At 40.7% G+C, this 19,565-nt stretch overlaps 1 protein-coding gene across 1 annotated transcript in view; it reads left to right on the forward strand.

The window, feature by feature from the left end:
• Positions 1-19,565, forward strand: part of trip11 (thyroid hormone receptor interactor 11) — a 75,205-nt gene that overhangs the window by 15,729 nt on the left and 39,911 nt on the right. Inside the window, exons 10-20 of the mRNA XM_055865588.1 lie at positions 127-342; positions 599-1,324; positions 3,001-3,159; positions 4,074-4,241; positions 5,485-5,569; positions 6,850-7,235; positions 7,454-7,582; positions 7,810-7,923; positions 13,297-13,499; positions 14,600-14,738; positions 15,786-15,890. Coding sequence (XP_055721563.1) covers positions 127-342; positions 599-1,324; positions 3,001-3,159; positions 4,074-4,241; positions 5,485-5,569; positions 6,850-7,235; positions 7,454-7,582; positions 7,810-7,923; positions 13,297-13,499; positions 14,600-14,738; positions 15,786-15,890 — 2,430 coding nt within the window. The remainder of the gene's footprint in view (positions 1-126; positions 343-598; positions 1,325-3,000; positions 3,160-4,073; positions 4,242-5,484; positions 5,570-6,849; positions 7,236-7,453; positions 7,583-7,809; positions 7,924-13,296; positions 13,500-14,599; positions 14,739-15,785; positions 15,891-19,565) is intronic.

Consider the following 19,565-nt stretch of genomic DNA (forward strand, 5'->3'; position numbering starts at 1 on the left):
GGATTATTTCATTACTGTACAGCACTTTGAGATATCAGCTGATGTAAGAAGGGCTATATAAATACATTTGATTTGATTTGATTACTGTTAAAAATTAAAAATAATATTTATTTTTGTCCTCCTCAGCGGAATCTACAGGAGAGACTTGCCAGGGCTGAGGAGAGAGTGGAATCAGACAGCCTTGATGGAGGGGAGTCCTCCCCAGCCGCCACAGAGCAGGTGTCAGGGCTGAGGGCAGAGCTAGAGAAGAGTGAGCAGTCGTTGAGAGAGATCCAGGAGGAACGAGATACCCTCCTCAACGAGCTGGAAGAACTGGACAGACAGAACCAACAGGCTACACAGGTCTGGTTTGAATTTGTACAGACTACACTGGGGGGGGGGGGGGGGGTTGTGAACAGGGAAATGGTAATTTCATTTTGAGTTTATTTAAAGACAAGGTTACGTAATCAGGTTAATGGTTTGTCACTCACATTTATCTAATGCTATCAAACAAGTCTACAAAGTTTATAGTAGTCAGACACGCAGCAAAGTAACACTACCTAGACAAGGTTATTGACATGCTGTTTATTGTGTTTTGTGTTTTGTCTCCACGTTACAGCATGTGATCTCAGTGAAGGAGCAGCTCTCTGTTCAGCTGAAGGAATCTGAAGCTGTGGTGGCTAGGCTCCAATCAGAGCTCAGTACCACCACCGACCAGACGGTGGCACTGCAGCAAGAGCTAAAGGCCCAGCATGACAAACTGAGCCACAGTGCCTTCACTCTCAACGACTTACACATGGGCAAGCAGCAGCTGGAGGGCACCATTAAGGAGCTGAGAGACAAACTTGGACGGGCAACAGAGATGGGCAAGGAGGCACGCAGGGAGACACAGGAGTTCCAGAGAACCATACGGGAGAGGGAGGAGCAGCTGTCTGCTGCCCGGGCAGAGCTGTGTGAGGCTGGGGAGAGAGGGAGAGAATCCAGTGGGTCCAGAGACCAGCTGGAGGAGCTCAGGAGAGAGCTGGCTGAGATGAGGAGCTCCCAGGAGAAGATGATGTCAGAAGACTACGAAATGAAGATGGAGAAGCAGAGGTTGAAGACAGAGGCTGAGCATGCCCAGGAGAGGATAGAGGAGCTGGCCAGGCAGGTCAGGGAGGTCCAGGCCGCTCTCAACAGGACCGTCCTGGAGAAGGACACCCGCATCGAGGCTCTGAAGCTGGAGAAGAGCCAGCTGGAAGGGGAACTGGGCCAGGCAGAGAGAGGCCTACAGGAGCAGGCCAGGCAGTACCAGCAGACCATCGAGGAGCTGACTGCTGCCCGCTCCATGGACGCCTCGGCACTGCAGGTCCACTGTTGTTTTTAAACAATTTATCTATCTTCATTACATTTTTCTAGATATTTTTTGATATTTTCAAGGTATTTTCTGGTGTTATTGAACAGAGAGAGATGCATGTCAGTGGGCGGGGTATGTCAAAGGCCCCTAGGCTGGATTTGAACATATGCAGACATTGTAGACCAGGGGTGTCGAACTCATTTCGTGGAGGGACTAGTGTCTGCAGTTTTTTGGGGGGGAGTTTCCTTTCAATGAGGACCTAGTCAACCAGGTGAGGGGAGTTCCTAACTAATTTGTGAACTTATTTCATCAATCAAGTACAAGGGAAGAGCAAAACTCCGCTGATGCTCGGCCGTCCGTGGAAGGAGTTTGACCCATGTTGTAGACAATGTGGATACTGTTAGACCAGCCAGGACACTTAGTATCTTCATTTATCATTAGGATACTGTTAGACCAGCCAGGACACTTACTATCTTCATTTATCATTAGGATGCTGTTAGACCAGCCAGGACACTTAGTATCTTCATTTATCATTAGGATACTGTTAGACCAGCCAGGACACTTAATGTCTTCATTTATCATTAGGATACTGTTAGACCAGCCAGGACACTTAATGTCTTCATTTATCATTAGGATACTGTTAGACCAGCCAGGACACTTAGTATCTTCATTTATCATTAGGATACTGTTAGACCAGCCAGGACACTTAGTATCTTCATTTATCATTAGGATACTGTTAGACCAGCCAGGACACTTACTATCTTCATTTATCATTTGGGGCGACAGGTAGCCTAGTGGTTAGAGTGTAGAGACGGCAGGTCGCCTAGTGGTTAGAGTGTAGAGACGGCAGGTCGCCTAGTGGTTAGAGTGTAGAGACGGCAGGTCGCCTAGTGGTTAGAGTGTAGAGACGGCAGGTCGCCTAGTGGTTAGAGTGTAGAGACGGCAGGTCGCCTAGTGGTTAGAGTGTAGAGACGGCAGGTCGCCTAGTGGTTAGAGTGTAGAGACGGCAGGTCGCCTAGTGGTTAGAGTGTAGAGACGGCAGGTCGCCTAGTGGTTAGAGTGTAGAGGAGGCAGGTCGCCTAGTGGTTAGAGTGTAGAGGAGGCAGGTCGCCTAGTGGTTAGAGTGTAGAGGAGGCAGGTCGCCTAGTGGTTAGAGCGTTGGGACTAGTAACCGAAAGGTTGCTGAATCGAACTGACAAGGTAAAAATCTGTCATTCTGCGCCTGAACAAGGAAATGTTCCCCGGTAGGCCGTCATTGTAAATAAGAATTTGTTCTTAACTGACTTGCGGTATTAAATAAAAAATAAATAAATAAAAAATATAATTAAAAAAATCATTAGGATACTTTTAGACCAGCAAGGACACTTAATATCTTAATTATCTGTCTTCATAATCATATTGATCCGTCTTCATAATCATATTGATCCGTCTTCATAATCATATTGATCCGTCTTCATAATCATATTGATCCGTCTTCATAATCATATTGATCCGTCTTCATAATCATATTGATCCGTCTTCATAATCATATTTTTCCGTCTTCATTTCATATTTATCTAGAAAGTAGTTTTTTATCTTTCTCACTTTGTTTATTATTATTTTCATTTCATTTGTTAAGCATTGACTTTGAACCAAATGTTTTGTTTTTAAAGTGCTATATAAATAAAGTTTGATTTGATTGCATGCAGACGGAGCATGAGAGGACCGTGAGGCTGAACCAGGAGAAAGATAAGGAGATCTTCCAGCTTAAAAGAGACGTGGAGCAGATGGCCTCCGACCACAGAGACACCAACGAGATGCTGTCCATCACCGTGGACGGACAGAAACAGCTGACTCACCTCCTCCAGGTCAGCTGACATACCATAGAGTTAGTTAGAGCACTCATCTTTTGTGTTATAACGGGTGTTTATCCACGAGTCCTTTTTATCTAACTCTGTGACAGACCTTTCTGACATTAAAGGGTCAATCTGCAGTTAAAACGACTACGAAGCGGCCACCTTTTGGGGTATTAAGGATAGATATGTCTGCAGAAATTAAATTACTCTCATAATTCATAGACGGATGTCACGTTCGTCGTAATCCTCCTCGTCTGAGTAAGGATCGAACCAAAGCGCAGCGTGGTTTAATGAATACATACTTGATTTATTTAACGAAGACAAAAAACACTAAACAAACTTACAAAACAACAAAACGAACATGACGCTATAATACGAAAGTGCAGACACAAGCAACCAACGTATAGACAATAACCCACAATACAAAAACAGGCTACCTAAATATGGTTCCCAATCAGAGACAACGCAAAACACCTGTCTCTGATTGAGAACCATATCAGGCCAAACACAGAAATAGACAAACCAGACAAACAACATAGAATGCCCACACAGATCACACCCTGACCAACCAAAACATAAAACATACAAAGCAAACTCTGGTAAGGGCGTGACAACGGAGCTATGGATGCAAGGACTGACTACAAGATCAAAATGATAAATGTAACCATGTGTTGGAGCTATACCGTGTTTGTTTACAATTACGTTGTTTACAAACAATGGAGTGCAACGTTTGTGTTCTGATGGGGTTAGACAGTTGAACGAAGCTCATGAGACATTTATATAGACAAGTTATATATATATTTTTTATAATCAATGCCTATATATCATACATTTATAAGTCCCATAAAATGTATGTAGGAATTGCAGATTGCGCCTTTAAAAAAAAAAAAAAAAAAAGTTTTATGATTCTAAATGTGAATCTCCAGGAGAAGGACTCCTTCACGGAGAGCCTGAGAGCCAACATGGCCGCCACCCAGAGGGAGCTGGAGGCCGTGGTCCAGGCAGCCGCCCAGGAGGCTGAGACCCTGAGAGGAGCACTGGAGGAGAAGGACAAGCAGCTGGGAGGCATGAAGGAAGACAAGAGCCACCTGAAGGTACGTCTACAATACGTGCTTCTACACCTGCATTGCTTTCTGTTTGGGGTTTTAGGCTGGGTTTCTGTACAGCACTTTGAGATATCAGCTGATGTAAGAAGGGCTATTTAAATACATTTGATTTGATTTGGTATGACATGGTACAATATATCTATTATGCTATTAATTTTGGTTTATTTGAATATTGACACATGTTGGGTGTGTAATGTACAGTGTCTAGTTTGTATACAGCAGTACTGTGTGTCTAAGTTACTTTTCCCCTCTGGGAAATTAAAGTTCATCCTCACCTCCACTCTTACCCTTCTCACTGAACTACCCGGCCTGTCACGACTGAACTACCCAGGCCTGCCACGACTGAACTACCCGGCCTGCCACTGACTGAACTACCCGGCCTGCCACTGACTGAACTACCCGGCCTGCCACGACTGAACTACCCGGCCTGCCACTGACTGAACTACCCGGTCTGCCACGACTGAACTACCCGGCCTGCCACTGACTGAACTACCCGGCCTGCCACGACTGAACTACCCGGCCTGCCACTGACTGAACTACCCGGTCTGCCACGACTGAACTACCCGGCCTGCCACTGACTGAACTACCCGGCCTGCCACGACTGAACTACCCGGCCTGCCACGACTGAACTACCCGGCCTGCCACTGACTGAACTACCCGGCCTGCCACTGACTGAACTACCCGGCCTGCCACGACTGAACTACCCGGCCTGCCACTGACTGAACTACCCGGTCTGCCACGACTGAACTACCCGGCCTGCCACTGACTGAACTACCCGGCCTGCCACGACTGAACTACCCGACCTGCCACTGACTGAACTACCCGGCCTGCCACGACTGAACTACCCGACCTGCCACTGTCTGAACTACCCGGCCTGCCGCGACTGAACTACCCGGCCTGCCGCGACTGAACAACCCGGCCTGCCGCGACTGAACAACCCGGCCTGCCGCGACTGAACAACCCGGCCTGCCGCGACTGAACAACCCGGCCTGCCGCGACTGAACAACCCGGCCTGCCGCGACTGAACCACCCGGCCTGCCGCGACTGAACCACCCGGCCTGCCACGACTGAACCACCCGGCCTGCCATGATTGTCCATCTAATCATTAGTTATTTGTTTTGTTTTTTTAAATTGCATTGTCGTCCCGTCCCCGCTTTAATTAAAAGTAGTTTGAGATTAATTAATGTAATGAAAAGTGCAATAAAAGTGTAATAACTGATTATCCTATCAGGAGGAGATTGAACGCCTCAGTGACCAGCAGAATAGACCCCAGCCCTCCGGCCTGTCCGAGCCACGCACTCTGGACATCATCACAGGTAAATAGAATTTCCTATCTGCTGTTGTTTATTGTTATTATATTGTTATGGCTCCAGACTAACGTTTTCCCTTGGTGGCACTGGTGACATGAATTTTTTCAGTTGGTGGCACCAGCCCATGATTTTGAGGGCCACCCCCCCCCCAAAAAAATTTTTTTACGTTTTGCAGCCGTCACATAATAAATACAATGCAGATAGTCCGGGAAGCCATTTTGATTACCTGTTCAGGAGTCTTATGGCTTGGTGGTAAAAGCTCTTTCAGAAGCCTTTTGGTCCTAGACTTGGAGCCGACTTTATGAGTCATCTTATAAAGTAATTATGAAGTAATTCACAATACTTTATTAAGAAGTGTAATAGACTAGTGAAATTGTATTCAATAAATACATTGTTACATCTAACAGTCCAAACAGGAATGCAAATGATCAAAAAATATTTTGTTATGCAACCTCAATCCATTGATTGTTATGAGTTTTGGGTTGAACATTATGCTAATTTTTATTTGATCTTACTGTCAAGATATTTAGATATTTTTTTTGTTCGAGATTGAGATTAATTTTCCTTCATCTTTTATGTGCGATGCACTAACATTTTATATAGGCCTAATTCGATTGGTTCTAATTCACCACCTGATGAGGAAGTAGAAACTCAAAACACATTAGCTAGATCGCTAACTTTAAATACAACACCATGTATTACTTTTAACAGTAAATGTAAGTCCTATAGTAAAAAATCCGTCACAATGTGGCCTAGTTCACTCGTGTTGGCCGATGTGCTACACATTACAAAGCCATACCAGATTAGATGTCTTGATTTGTAAAATAGTGTGTGCTTTGCGCTCGGTAATGAGCGTTAAGAAATAAACACTACACCTATAGAAAGCGTTGACCTTCCCCTCTCTTTAATTTGAACAACTAATTGCTGCCAAAGTAGTCGTTCTCAAGCAATTCTGAGGCGTGAGAGGCTCACTCATTACAGCAGCCGGTCCCAGCGAAACTGGCACAGCGGTAGGGAAGACACTTTTTATTACAGCAATCATGAGGATAATGCCTTTTACTGTTTAACAAATTCATGGTTTTATCCGCCCCAGAAAATAGGAAGTTTTGATTGAGGTGACCAGGTAGAATGTTCAGTGCGAACAATCAAAAAATGTTACTCGCACAAAGGGTCGCAAAATACCTTTAAAAAAATTAATAAATCTCTGCCTGGAGTCCTGCAAAAAGGAATTTCCTCATTGACGACAGTCACATTCAGATTCAGATTTCAGAAAATGTGAATCACAGAACTGGAGAATGAGATCAGCCAGCTGAAGAGCTCCAGAGACGAGCTGGAGGACGAGGGGCACTCCCTGAAGAGGAGAGTGGAGGAGCAGCGGGGTCACCTCCTCTCCTCCCAGCAGTCTCTCCTGGCGCAGCAGAACGAGTTGGAGCAGGCCCACCAACGCCACGAGCAGAGCAGAGAGAACTACGATAGGCTGATCCACGCCAAGGACGAGGAGATTGGGCGCCTGCAGCAGGAAGTAGATCACCTCGGCCACACCCACTCTTCCCAGGAACAGGAAGTGGTCATCCTCCAACAGGAAGACAAGACCCAGTCGTCCCTGAATAACGGAGAGAACGACAACGAGAAACATGACTTGTCAAAGGTGGAGATAAACCGTCTGGTGAAGGTATTTCCTACATTTTATTATTTAATATTATAACAATAATCTACTAAATAATCTGACTTCTGTTAAATGACAAAAAAAAAGTTAAAAAATAAATGTAATGACTTCTGTTAAATGACAACAAAAAAATTTTTGAAAAATAAATGTAATGACATCATCCATCTCACTTGGCTTGAGCATCAGTGGCCTTCTTGCTAAATACATCTGATCTGAACCTGAAGGGCATCAAGGAGAAGGAGACTGAGATCAGCCAGCTGAATGAGAGGAACCTGAACCTGACCAGACAGCTGGACCAACTGGGGGTCTCCAGAGAGGAGATTGGGAAACTCTCCCAGATGGTTTTGCAGAAGGTATGTCATTTTTAAAAGGGCAATATGAAGTTCAAACAACTGTTTTTCGGGTAAAAAACGCTGTGAGGGGATGTGGCTGGAGAAATGTACCGTCACTCAAATTCATAGACGGTTCTATGGATGTAAGGACTTGACCATCCATGATATCAAATGTATAGTTTAACCACGTTTTTGAGGCTATGTAACAAGTTTGTCTTATTGAAATATACCGATTTATTTCTCTGAAGGATCTGGAGATCCAGGCACTGCACGCTAGAGTCTCCCTGGGGGGAGGAGGCCACAGCCAGGACGTGATGTTCCTCCAACAGCAACTTCAGGCCTACGCCGTGGAGAGAGAGCAGGTCACAATCACAATAAACTTTATTTGCCAAGTAGACTGCGTGTGTACACTACAGTTCAAAAGTCTGGGGTCACTTCGAAATGTCCTTGAAAATGTTTTTGGTCCATTTTTTAAAATAACTTCAAATTGATCAGAAATACAAGTATAGACATTGTTAATGTTGTAAATGACTATTGTAGCTGGAAACGGCTGATTAAATAATAATGGAATGGAATATCTACATAGGCGTACAGAGGCCCATTATCAGCAACCATCACTCCTGTGTTCCAATGGCACGTTGTGTTAGCTAATCCAAGTTTATCATTTTAAAAGGCTAATTGATCATTACAAAACCCTTTTGCAATTATGTTAGCAAAGCTGAAAATTGTTGTTTCCAGCTACAATAGTCATTTACAACATTAACAATGTCTACACTGTATTTCTGATCAATTTGATGTTATTTTAATGGACCAAATATGTGCTTTTCTTTCAAAAACAAGGACATTTGTTAGTGACCCCAAACCTTTGAACGGTAGTGTATATATGTAGTGTGTAGTCTACATATAGTATAGATGTAGTGGTAGTCTACATATAGTATAGATGTAGTCTACATATAGTATAGATGTAGTAGTAGTAGTCTACATATAGTATAGATGTAGTAGTAGTAGTCTACATATAGTATATAGATGTAGTAGTAGTCTACATATAGATGTAGTAGTAGTCTACATGTAGTATATAGTTGTAGTAGTAGTAGTCTACATATAGTATATAGATGTAGTAGTAGTAGTAGTCTACATATAGTATAGATGTAGTAGTAGTAGTCTACATATAGTATAGATGTAGTAGTAGTGGTCTACATATAGATGTAGTAGTCGTAGTCTACATATAGATGTAGTAGTAGTAGTAGTCTACATATAGATGTAGTAGTAGTCTACATATAGTATATAGTAGTAGTAGTCTACATATAGATGTAGTAGTAGTAGTAGTCTACATATAGTTGTAGTAGTAGTAGTCTACATATAGATGTAGTAGTAGTCTACATATAGTTGTAGTGGTAGTAGTCTACATATAGTATATAGATGTAGTAGTAGTCTACATATAGATGTAGTAGTAGTCTACATATAGTTGTAGTAGTAGTAGTCTACATATAGATGTAGTAGTAGTAGTAGTCTACATATAGTATATAGATGTAGTTGTAGTCTACATATAGATGTAGTAGTAGTCTACATATAGTATATAGTAGTAGTAGTAGTAGTCTACATATAGATGTAGTAGTAGTCTACATATAGTTGTAGTGGTAGTAGTAGTAGTCTACATATAGATGTAGTAGTAGTAGTCTACATATAGATGTAGTAGTAGTAGTAGTCTACATATAGATGTAGTAGTAGTGGTCTACATATAGATGTAGTAGTAGTAGTCTACATATAGTATAGATGTAGTAGTAGTCTACATATAGTATAGATGTAGTAGTAGTCTACATATAGTATATAGTAGTAGTAGTCTACATATAGATGTAGTAGTAGTGGTCTACATATAGATGTAGTAGTAGTAGTCTACATATAGTATAGATGTAGTAGTAGTCTACATATAGTATAGATGTAGTAGTAGTCTACATATAGTATAGATGTAGTAGTGGTCTACATATAGATGTAGTAGTAGTCTACATATAGTATAGTTGGAGTAGTGGTCTACATATAGATGTAGTAGTAGTCTACATATAGTATAGATGTAGTAGTAGTCTACATATAGTAGTAGTAGTCTACATATAGTATATAGTAGTAGTAGTAGTCTACATATAGATGTGGTAGTAGTCTACATATAGTATATAGTATAGATGTAGTGGTAGTCTACATGTAGTATATAGTTGTAGTAGTAGTAGTCTACATATAGTATATAGTTGTAGTAGTAGTAGTAGTCTACATATAGATGTAGTAGTAGTAGTCTACATATAGATGTAGTAGTAGTAGTAGTCTACATATAGTATATAGATGTAGTAGTAGTCTACATATAGATGTAGTAGTAGTAGTCTACATATAGTATAGATGTAGTAGTAGTCTACATATAGATGTAGTAGTAGTCTACATATAGTATATAGATGTAGTAGTAGTCTACATATAGATGTAGTAGTAGTAGTCTACATATAGTATAGATGTAGTAGTAGTCTACATATAGTAAATAGATGTAGTAGTAGTCTACATATAGATGTAGTAGTAGTAGTCTACATATAGTATAGATGTAGTAGTAGTCTACATATAGTATAGATGTAGTAGTAGTCTACATATAGATGTAGTTGTAGTAGTAGTCTACATATAGATGTAGTAGTAGTAGTCTACATATAGTATATAGATGTAGTAGTAGTAGTCTACATATAGTATATAGATGTAGTAGTAGTAGTAGTAGTCTACATATAGATGTAGTAGTAGTAGTAGTCTACATATAGATGTAGTAGTAGTAGTAGTCTACATATAGATGTAGTAGTAGTAGTCTACATGTAGTATATAGATGTAGTAGTAGTCTACACATAGTATAGATGTAGTGGTAGTAGTCTACATATAGATGTAGTAGTAGTAGTCTACATATAGTTGTAGTAGTCTACATATAGTTGTAGTAGTAGTAGTAGTAGTCTACATATAGATGTAGTAGTAGTAGTCTACATATAGTATTTAGATGTAGTAGTAGTAGTCTACATATAGTATAGATGTAGTAGTAGTAGTCTACATATAGTATAGATTTAGTAGTAGTCTACATATAGTATATAGTAGTAGTCTACATAGTATATAGTAGTGGTAGTCTACATATAGTATATAGATGTAGTGGTAGTCTACATATAGATGTAGTAGTAGTAGTAGTCTACATATAGATGTAGTAGTAGTAGTAGTCTACATATAGATGTAGTAGTCTACATATAGTTGTAGTAGTAGTAGTAGTCTACATATAGATGTAGTAGTAGTGGTCTACATATAGTATAGATGTAGTAGTAGTGGTCTACATATAGTATAGATGTAGTAGTAGTAGTCTACATATAGTATAGATTTAGTAGTAGTCTACATATAGTATATAGTAGTAGTCTACATAGTATATAGTAGTGGTAGTCTACATATAGTATATAGATGTAGTGGTAGTCTACATATAGATGTAGTAGTAGTAGTCTACATATAGATGTAGTAGTAGTGGTAGTCTACATATAGTATAGATGTAGTAGTAGTCTACATATAGTATAGATGTAGTAGTAGTAGTCTACATATAGATGTAGTAGTAGTCTACATGTAGTATATAGATGTAGTAGTAGTAGTCTACATATAGATGTAGTAGTAGTCTACATATAGTATAGATGTAGGAGTAGTCTACATATAGTATAGATGTAGTGGTAGTAGTCTACATATAGATGTAGTAGTAGTAGTCTACATATAGATGTAGTAGTAGTAGTAGTCTACATATAGATGTAGTAGTAGTAGTCTACATATAGATGTAGTAGTAGTAGTAGTCTACATATAGTTGTAGTAGTAGTAGTCTACATATAGATGTAGTAGTAGTAGTCTACATATAGTATATAGTTGTAGTAGTAGTCTACATATAGTATAGATGTAGTGGTAGTAGTCTACATATAGATGTAGTAGTAGTAGTCTACATATAGATGTAGTAGTAGTCTACATATAGATGTAGTAGTAGTAGTCTACATATAGTATAGATGTAGGAGTAGTCTACATATAGTATAGATGTAGTGGTAGTAGTCTACATATAGATGTAGTAGTAGTAGTCTACATATAGTATAGATGTAGTAGTAGTAGTCTACATATAGTATAGATGTAGGAGTAGTCTACATATAGTATAGATGTAGTGGTAGTAGTCTACATATAGATGTAGTAGTAGTAGTCTACATATAGTATAGATGTAGTAGTAGTCTACATATAGTATATAGTTGTAGTAGTAGTCTACATATAGTATATAGTAGTAGTAGTCTACATATAGATGTAGTAGTAGTAGTCTACATATAGTATATAGTTGTAGTAGTAGTCTACATATAGTATATAGTAGTAGTAGTCTACATATAGATGTAGTAGTAGTAGTCTACATATATATGTAGTAGTAGTAGTCTACATATAGTATAGATGTAGTAGTAGTAGTCTACATATAGATGTAGTAGTAGTAGTCTACATATAGTATAGATGTAGGAGTAGTCTACATATAGTATAGATGTAGTGGTAGTAGTCTACATATAGATGTAGTAGTAGTAGTCTACATATAGTATAGATGTAGTAGTAGTAGTAGTAGTCAACATATAGATGTAGTAGTAGTAGTCTACATATAGTATAGATGTAGGAGTAGTCTACATATAGTATAGATGTAGTGGTAGTAGTCTACATATAGATGTAGTAGTAGTAGTCTACATATAGTATAGATGTAGTAGTAGTAGTAGTCTACATATAGATGTAGTAGTAGTAGTCTACATATAGTATATAGTTGTAGTAGTAGTCTACATATAGTATATAGTAGTAGTAGTCTACATATAGATGTAGTAGTAGTAGTCTACATATAGTATATAGTTGTAGTAGTAGTCTACATATAGTATATAGTAGTAGTAGTCTACATATAGATGTAGTAGTAGTTGTCTACATATAGATGTAGTAGTAGTAGTCTACATATATATGTAGTAGTAGTAGTCTACATATATATGTAGTAGTAGTGGTCTACATATAGTATATAGATGTAGTAGTAGTAGTCTACATATAGATGTAGTAGTCTACATATAGATGTAGTAGTCGTAGTCTACATATAGATGTAGTAGTAGTAGTCTACATATAGATGTAGTAGTAGTAGTCTACATATAGATGTAGTAGTAGTAGTCTACATATAGATGTAGTAGTAGTAGTAGTCTACATATAGTATAGATGTAGTAGTCTACATATAGTATAGATGTAGTAGTAGTAGTCTACATATAGATGTAGTAGTAGTGGTCTACATATAGTATATAGATGTAGTAGTAGTAGTCTACATATAGTTGTAGTAGTCTACATATAGATGTAGTAGTAGTAGTCTACATATAGATGTAGTAGTCTACATATAGTATAGATGTAGTAGTAGTAGTCTACATATAGATGTAGAAGTAGTCTACATATAGTATTTAGATGTAGTAGTCTACATATAGTATAGATGTAGTAGTAGTAGTCTACATATAGATGTAGTAGTAGTCTACATATAGATGTAGTAGTGGTCTACATATAGTATTTAGATGTAGTAGTCTACATGTAGGACAGATGTTGTAAAAACATATCAATAAGAGGATATAATAAACAAATTGACACATTTTTTAAAAACTTGTTTTTACTTGATTATTGGTGACTTTGTCAAGTGAATTTGGGTTTCTTAAAGTAACATGTATTGTTGTTTATTTTAGGTGCTGGCGGTGCTGAATGAGAAGACGAGGGAGAACAGTCAGCTGAGGTCGGACTACCATCGCATCATGGACATCGTAGCAGGGAAGGAGGCTGTGCTCCTCAAGGTGCAGCAGGAGAACCAGAGGCTGTCCACCATGTCTGACCCCTCAGGCAGCCAGGAGATGTTCAGAGAGACCATCCAGAACTTGTCTCGGATCATCAGGTGTAGTTGTGTTTGTACATTTGGTGCAAAAAAAAAAAACATTACAGTAACTCAGTTGGTAGGACAAGGCGCTTGCAACTCAAGGATAGTGCCTTGGAATGAGTGCATGACTGCAAGTCCATTTGAATAAAAGTGTCTGCTAAATGATGTACACTACTGTTCAAAAGTTTGGGGTCCATAAAAAAGAAAAAGCCATATCTCAGACTGGCCAATAAAAAGAAAAGATTAAGATGGGCAAAAGAACACAGACACCAGCATCCTGGAGTCACCTCATCACTGTTGACAATGAGACTGGTGTTTTGCGGGTACTATTTAATGAAGCTGCCATTTGAGGACTTGTGAGGAGTCTGTTTCTCAAACTAGACACTCTAATGTACTTGTCCTCTTGCTCAGTTGTGCACCGGGGCCTCCCACTCCTCTTTCTCTTCTGGTTAGAGCCAGTTTGCGCTGTTCTGTGAAGGGAGTAGTACACAGAGTTGTACGAGATCTTCAGTTTCTTGGCAATTTCTCGCATGGAATAGACTTCCTTTCTCAGAACAAGAATAGACTGACGAGTTTCAGAAGAAAGTTATTTGTTTCTGGCCATTTTGAGACTGTAATCAAACCCACAAATGCTGATGCTCCAGATACTCAACTAGTCTTAAAGAAGGCCAGTTTTATTGATTCTTTAATCAGTACAACAGTTTTCAGCTGTGCTAACACAATTGCAAAAGGGTTGTCTAATGATCAATTAGCTGGTTGCTGATAATGGGCCTATGTAGATATTCCATTAAAAATCTGCCCTTTCCAGCTACAATAGTCATTTACAACATTAACAATGTCTACACTTGTATTTCTGATCAATTTGATGTTATTTTAAATGGACAAAAAAATGTGCTTTTCTTTCAATCACAAGTACATTTCTAAGTGACCCCAAACTTTTGAACGGAAGTGTATATATTTATATATATGTATTTGTAATATATATATAGTTGTGTTTTGGTGCCATCTTGCCCCCTCTAGTGTACTTGGTAATGCATTGTTTCTATGTGCTGTTTAATTCTATTGCAAATACAATTTATTTTTCTTCTTCGTCGTCTTCTTATTGTTGTTATAATCAGAGAGAAGGACATTGAGATCGACGCGCTGACCCAGAAGTGCCAGACCCTGGTGTCGGTGCTGCAGGCAGGAGACTCTGGAGGCGTCAGCTCCAACCAGTTTGAAGAGCTGCTACAGGAGAGGGACACACTGAAACAACAGGCAAGATCAAATATTAGCGGTTTTGTCTGTTTTTACAGAACTATGCCTTGTGTCATAAAACCTTCTCACAGGACATAAAAACATTCATCCACATCACAGATGAGGAATCACTGTTTTTAAAGTGCAATAGCGCAATGCCATGTATAAAGGTGTGCCTATTGTAGCTGAGGCTATTGTAGCTGAGGCTATTGTAGCTGAGGCTATTGTAGCTGAGGCTAATGTAGCTGAGGCTAACGTAGTTGAGGCTATTGTAGCTGAGGCTATTGTAGCTGAGGCTATTGTAGCTGAGGCTATTGTAGCTGAGGCTAACGTAGTTGAGGCTAACGTAGCTGAGGCTAGTGTAGCTGAGGCTAGTGTAGCTGAGGCTAGTGTAGCTGAGGCTAGTGTAGCTGAGGCTAGTGTAACTGAGGCTAGTGTAACTGAGGCTAGTGTAGCTGAGGCTAGTGTAGCTGAGGCTAGTGTAGCTGAGGCTAGTGTAGCTGAGGCTAGTGTAGCTGAGGCTAGTGTATATATTGAAGGTGCCAAATGTAGCTGAGGCTAATGTAGTTGAGGCTAATGTAGCTGTACCTAATGTACATTTATTTTTTATTTAACCTTTATTTCACTAGGCAAGTCAGTTAAGAACAAATTCTAATTTACAATGACGGCCAAACCCGGACGACGCTGGGCCAATTGTGCACCGCCCTACGGGACTCTCAATCACGGCCGTATGTGATACAGCCTGGATGCCGAACCAGGGACTGTAGTGACGCCTCTTGCACTGAGACCGCTGCGCCACTCGGGAGCCCGGAGTGTCTAATGTAGCTGAGGCTAATGTAGCTGAGGCTAATGTAGCTGAGGCTAATGTAGCTGAGGCTAATGTAGCTGAGGCTAGTGTAACTGAGGCTAGTGTAGCTGAGGCTAGTGTAGCTGAGGCTAGTGTAGCTGAGGCTAGTGTAGCTGAGGCTAGTGTAGCTGAGGCTAGTGTAGCTGAGGCTAGTGTAACTGAGGCTAGTGTAGCTGAGGCTAGTGTAGCTGAGGCTAATGTATGTGTTGTAATGTATCCAGGTGAAGAAGATGGAGGAGTGGAAGATGCAGGTGATCACCACGGTAAAGAACATGCAGCATGAGTCTGGCCAGCTGGTAGAGGAGCTCCACAAGCTACAGGGACAGGTAACCATGAAAATATATTACAATAATTAATCATGTATAATATGTAATGATAATGAGCCTGCCCAGCAGTAATAATGTTAAGATAAAGTACTAACGGAATTGGCGAAGTCACCCCAAACGATTGAAAAAGTCACCCCAAACGATTGAAAAAGTCACCCCAAACGATTGAAAAAGTCACCCCAAACGATTGAAAAAGTCACCCCAAACGATTGAAAAAGTCACCCCAAACGATTGAAAAAGTCACCCCAAACGATTGAAAAAGTCACCCCAAACGATTGGAGAAGTCACCCCAAACGATTGGAGAAGTCACCCTAAGCGGAAACTCTGCAGATGGCCCAATGACCCATCCCCTTCCCAAATTAGAAAGATGTGATAACTTGTGAAATCCTGATTTGATCCAAATAATCATTATTGAAATATCTTTGTACCTGAACAAAGGTCTTCATTAGTTGTCCCATCCCAACGTCTGTTGACAGATTCCACCATGACAGTTGCGTAATGTGTCTGTCCACCAGAGATTATGATAATGATGACTATTATCCCCGTGAGGACATTTAGTTTGCAGCTCTTGTGCATCTATTAAAATATCATCAAGCATGCAACGGACACAACGACAAATACACACAATGAATAGAGTAGACAACACCGTAGACCCTATAGACAACACCGTAGACCCTATAGACAACACCGTAGACCCTATAGACAACACCGTAGACCCTATAGACATCACCGTAGACACTATAGACAACACCGTAGACCCTATAGACATCACTATAGACCCTATAGACATCACTGTAGACCCTATAGACATCACTATAGACATCACCGTAGACACTATAGACAACACCGTAGACCCTATAGACATCACTATAGACCAGGGGTGTCAAACTCATTTCGCATCGTGGGCCACATACGGCCTAGGGAGATGTCAAGTGGGCCGGACCATTAAAATTATACCATACTCTGCTATAAATAACCAAAATATCATGTCTTTCCTTTGTTTTGGTGTAAAGAAGCACAAGAACATTAGGAAAATATTGAAATTTAATGAACTATCCTTTTACAAAACATTTCATGAAACACCTCATATTTCCTTAGACAAATGTGCAATTTACTTTTATCATTCACAAATATGCATTGCAACTGATCCCACTGATTGTACAAAGGCACAAAACTTTAATTGGTACTGAAAAATATAGTAATGCACTTTAAGATTAAATGAGACTTTTAAAGAAAGGAATTTTTAAACCACTTACACATACGCATATAGTTGCGTCTCCCACAAAGTCAGCTTCAACTTAAATGCATGTATGTTGTCAGAAAACTGTGTGACAACTTTTTTGCGGCCTTGCAACATTTTGTTCAGATTGTTCAAGTGTTCAGTAATATCAACCAAGAATGCAAGGTCCCGTAGCCATTCCTGAGATTGTAATTCCAACACCGGTTTTCCTTTTTTCTCCATGAACTGTCCGATTTCCTCTCGTAGATCAAAGAAATGCCTCAGCACAGCGCCTCGGCTTAACCATCTCACTTCAGTGTGGTATGGCAGGCTGTGGGTAATGTTGCTGTCGCTGAGAAGTTTGTCAAACTGATGATGGTTCAGACCTCTGGACCGGATGAAATTTACAGTGCGAACAACCACCTCCATGACGTGGTCCATTTTCAGCGACTTGCAACACAATGCCTCCTGGTGCAAAATACAGTGAAATGTCCGGAAATGATCTCCTCCATTAAGGGCTTGTACTTTGTCTTTGAACTTTGTCGCGACACCTGCTTTCTTTCCGACCATGGATGGCGCGCCGTCTGTAGCCAGGCTGACAGCGCGGGACCAGTCCACTCCAACTCTGTCCAATGCAGCAACGACAGAGCCGAAAATGTCCTCGGCTGTTGTGGTGTCCATCATTGGCACCAACTCAAGAAACTCTTCAGTAACAGTCAATGTCTCATCAACTCCTCGAATAAATATGGCCAGTTGGGCCACGTCTGTGATGTCAGTGCTCTCGTCAATTGCCACGGAAAATGCAATAAATGACTTGACTCTCTGTTTCAATTGACTGTCTAAATCTGCCGATAGTTCCGAAATCCTCTCTGCTATAGTATTCCTCGTCAGGCTAATATTGGCAAAAGCTTGTCGCTTCTCGGGACATACAAGTTCAGCCGCCTTCATCATGCATCGTTTAACAAAGTCACCGTCGGAATACGGCTTCGATGCTAATGCTATTTCGCTAGCAATTAGGTAGCTGGCTTTTACCGTTGCTTCACTGACTTCTCGGCTCTGGATGAAAGTTGACTGCTGTTTCCTCAGACCCGCCAGCAATTCGTTAATCTTATCTCTTCTCAGTTGTCCTTGCAAGCCGTCATATTTTTCGCTGTGATGAGTCTCGTAGTGGCGTCGAATATTATATTCCTTCAATACCGAAACTTGTTGCAAACACACCAAGCACGAAGGTTTTCCGTGCATCTCTGTAAATAAATAGGACGTGGTCCATTTTTCTTTGAAAATTCTACACTTCAGTCTGTCTCAGTGATGCGGCTTGTCTTCTACTCTGATGGAAAGAGTGCGCCCCTTAGCGGATAATCCATGAATTGCAGCGAATTAAAAATATTAATTCCATGTCTTTTATGCATTTTTTCCACTTTCAAATTATCCTGCGGGCCTGATCGAACCTCCTTGGGGGCCGGTTCCGGCCCGCGGGCCGTATGTTTGACACCCCTGCTATAGACCCTATAGACATCACTATAGACCCTATAGACATCACTATAGACATCACTATAGACCCTATAGACATCACTATAGACATCACCGTAGACCCTATAGACATCACCATAGACATCACCGTAGACCCTGTAGACATCACCGTAGACCCTGTAGACATCACCGTAGACCCTGTAGACATCACCGTAGACCCTGTAGACATCACCGTAGACCCTATAGACATCACCGTAGACCTTATAGACATCACCGTAGACCTTATAGACATCACCGTAGACCCTATAGACATCACCGTAGACCCTATAGACATCACCGTAGACCCTATAGACATCACCGTAGACCCTATAGACATCACCGTAGACCCTATAGACATCACTATAGACATCACCGTAGACCCTATAGACATCACCGTAGACCCTGTAGACATCACCGTAGACCCTGTAGACATCACCGTAGACCCTGTAGACATCACCGTAGACCCTGTAGACATCACCGTAGACCCTATAGACATCACCGTAGACCTTATAGACATCACCGTAGACCCTATAGACATCACCGTAGACCCTATAGACATCACCGTAGACCCTATAGACATCACCGTAGACCCTATAGACATCACCGTAGACCCTATAGACATCACCGTAGACCCTATAGACATCACTATAGACATCACCGTAGACCCTATAGACATCACCGTAGACCCTATAGACATCACTATAGACATCACCGTAGACCCTATAGACATCACCGTAGACCCTATAGACATCACCGTAGACACTATAGACATCACCGTAGACCCTATAGACATCACCGTAGACCCTATAGACATCACCATAGACCCTATAGACATCACCGTAGACCCTATAGACATCACCGTGGACACTGTAGACATCACCGTGGACACTGTAGACATCACCGTAGACACTATAGACATCACCGTAGACACTATAGACATCACCGTA

This window comes from Salvelinus fontinalis, chromosome 16 (genome assembly GCF_029448725.1).
Source record: "Salvelinus fontinalis isolate EN_2023a chromosome 16, ASM2944872v1, whole genome shotgun sequence".
NCBI lineage: Eukaryota > Metazoa > Chordata > Actinopteri > Salmoniformes > Salmonidae > Salvelinus > Salvelinus fontinalis.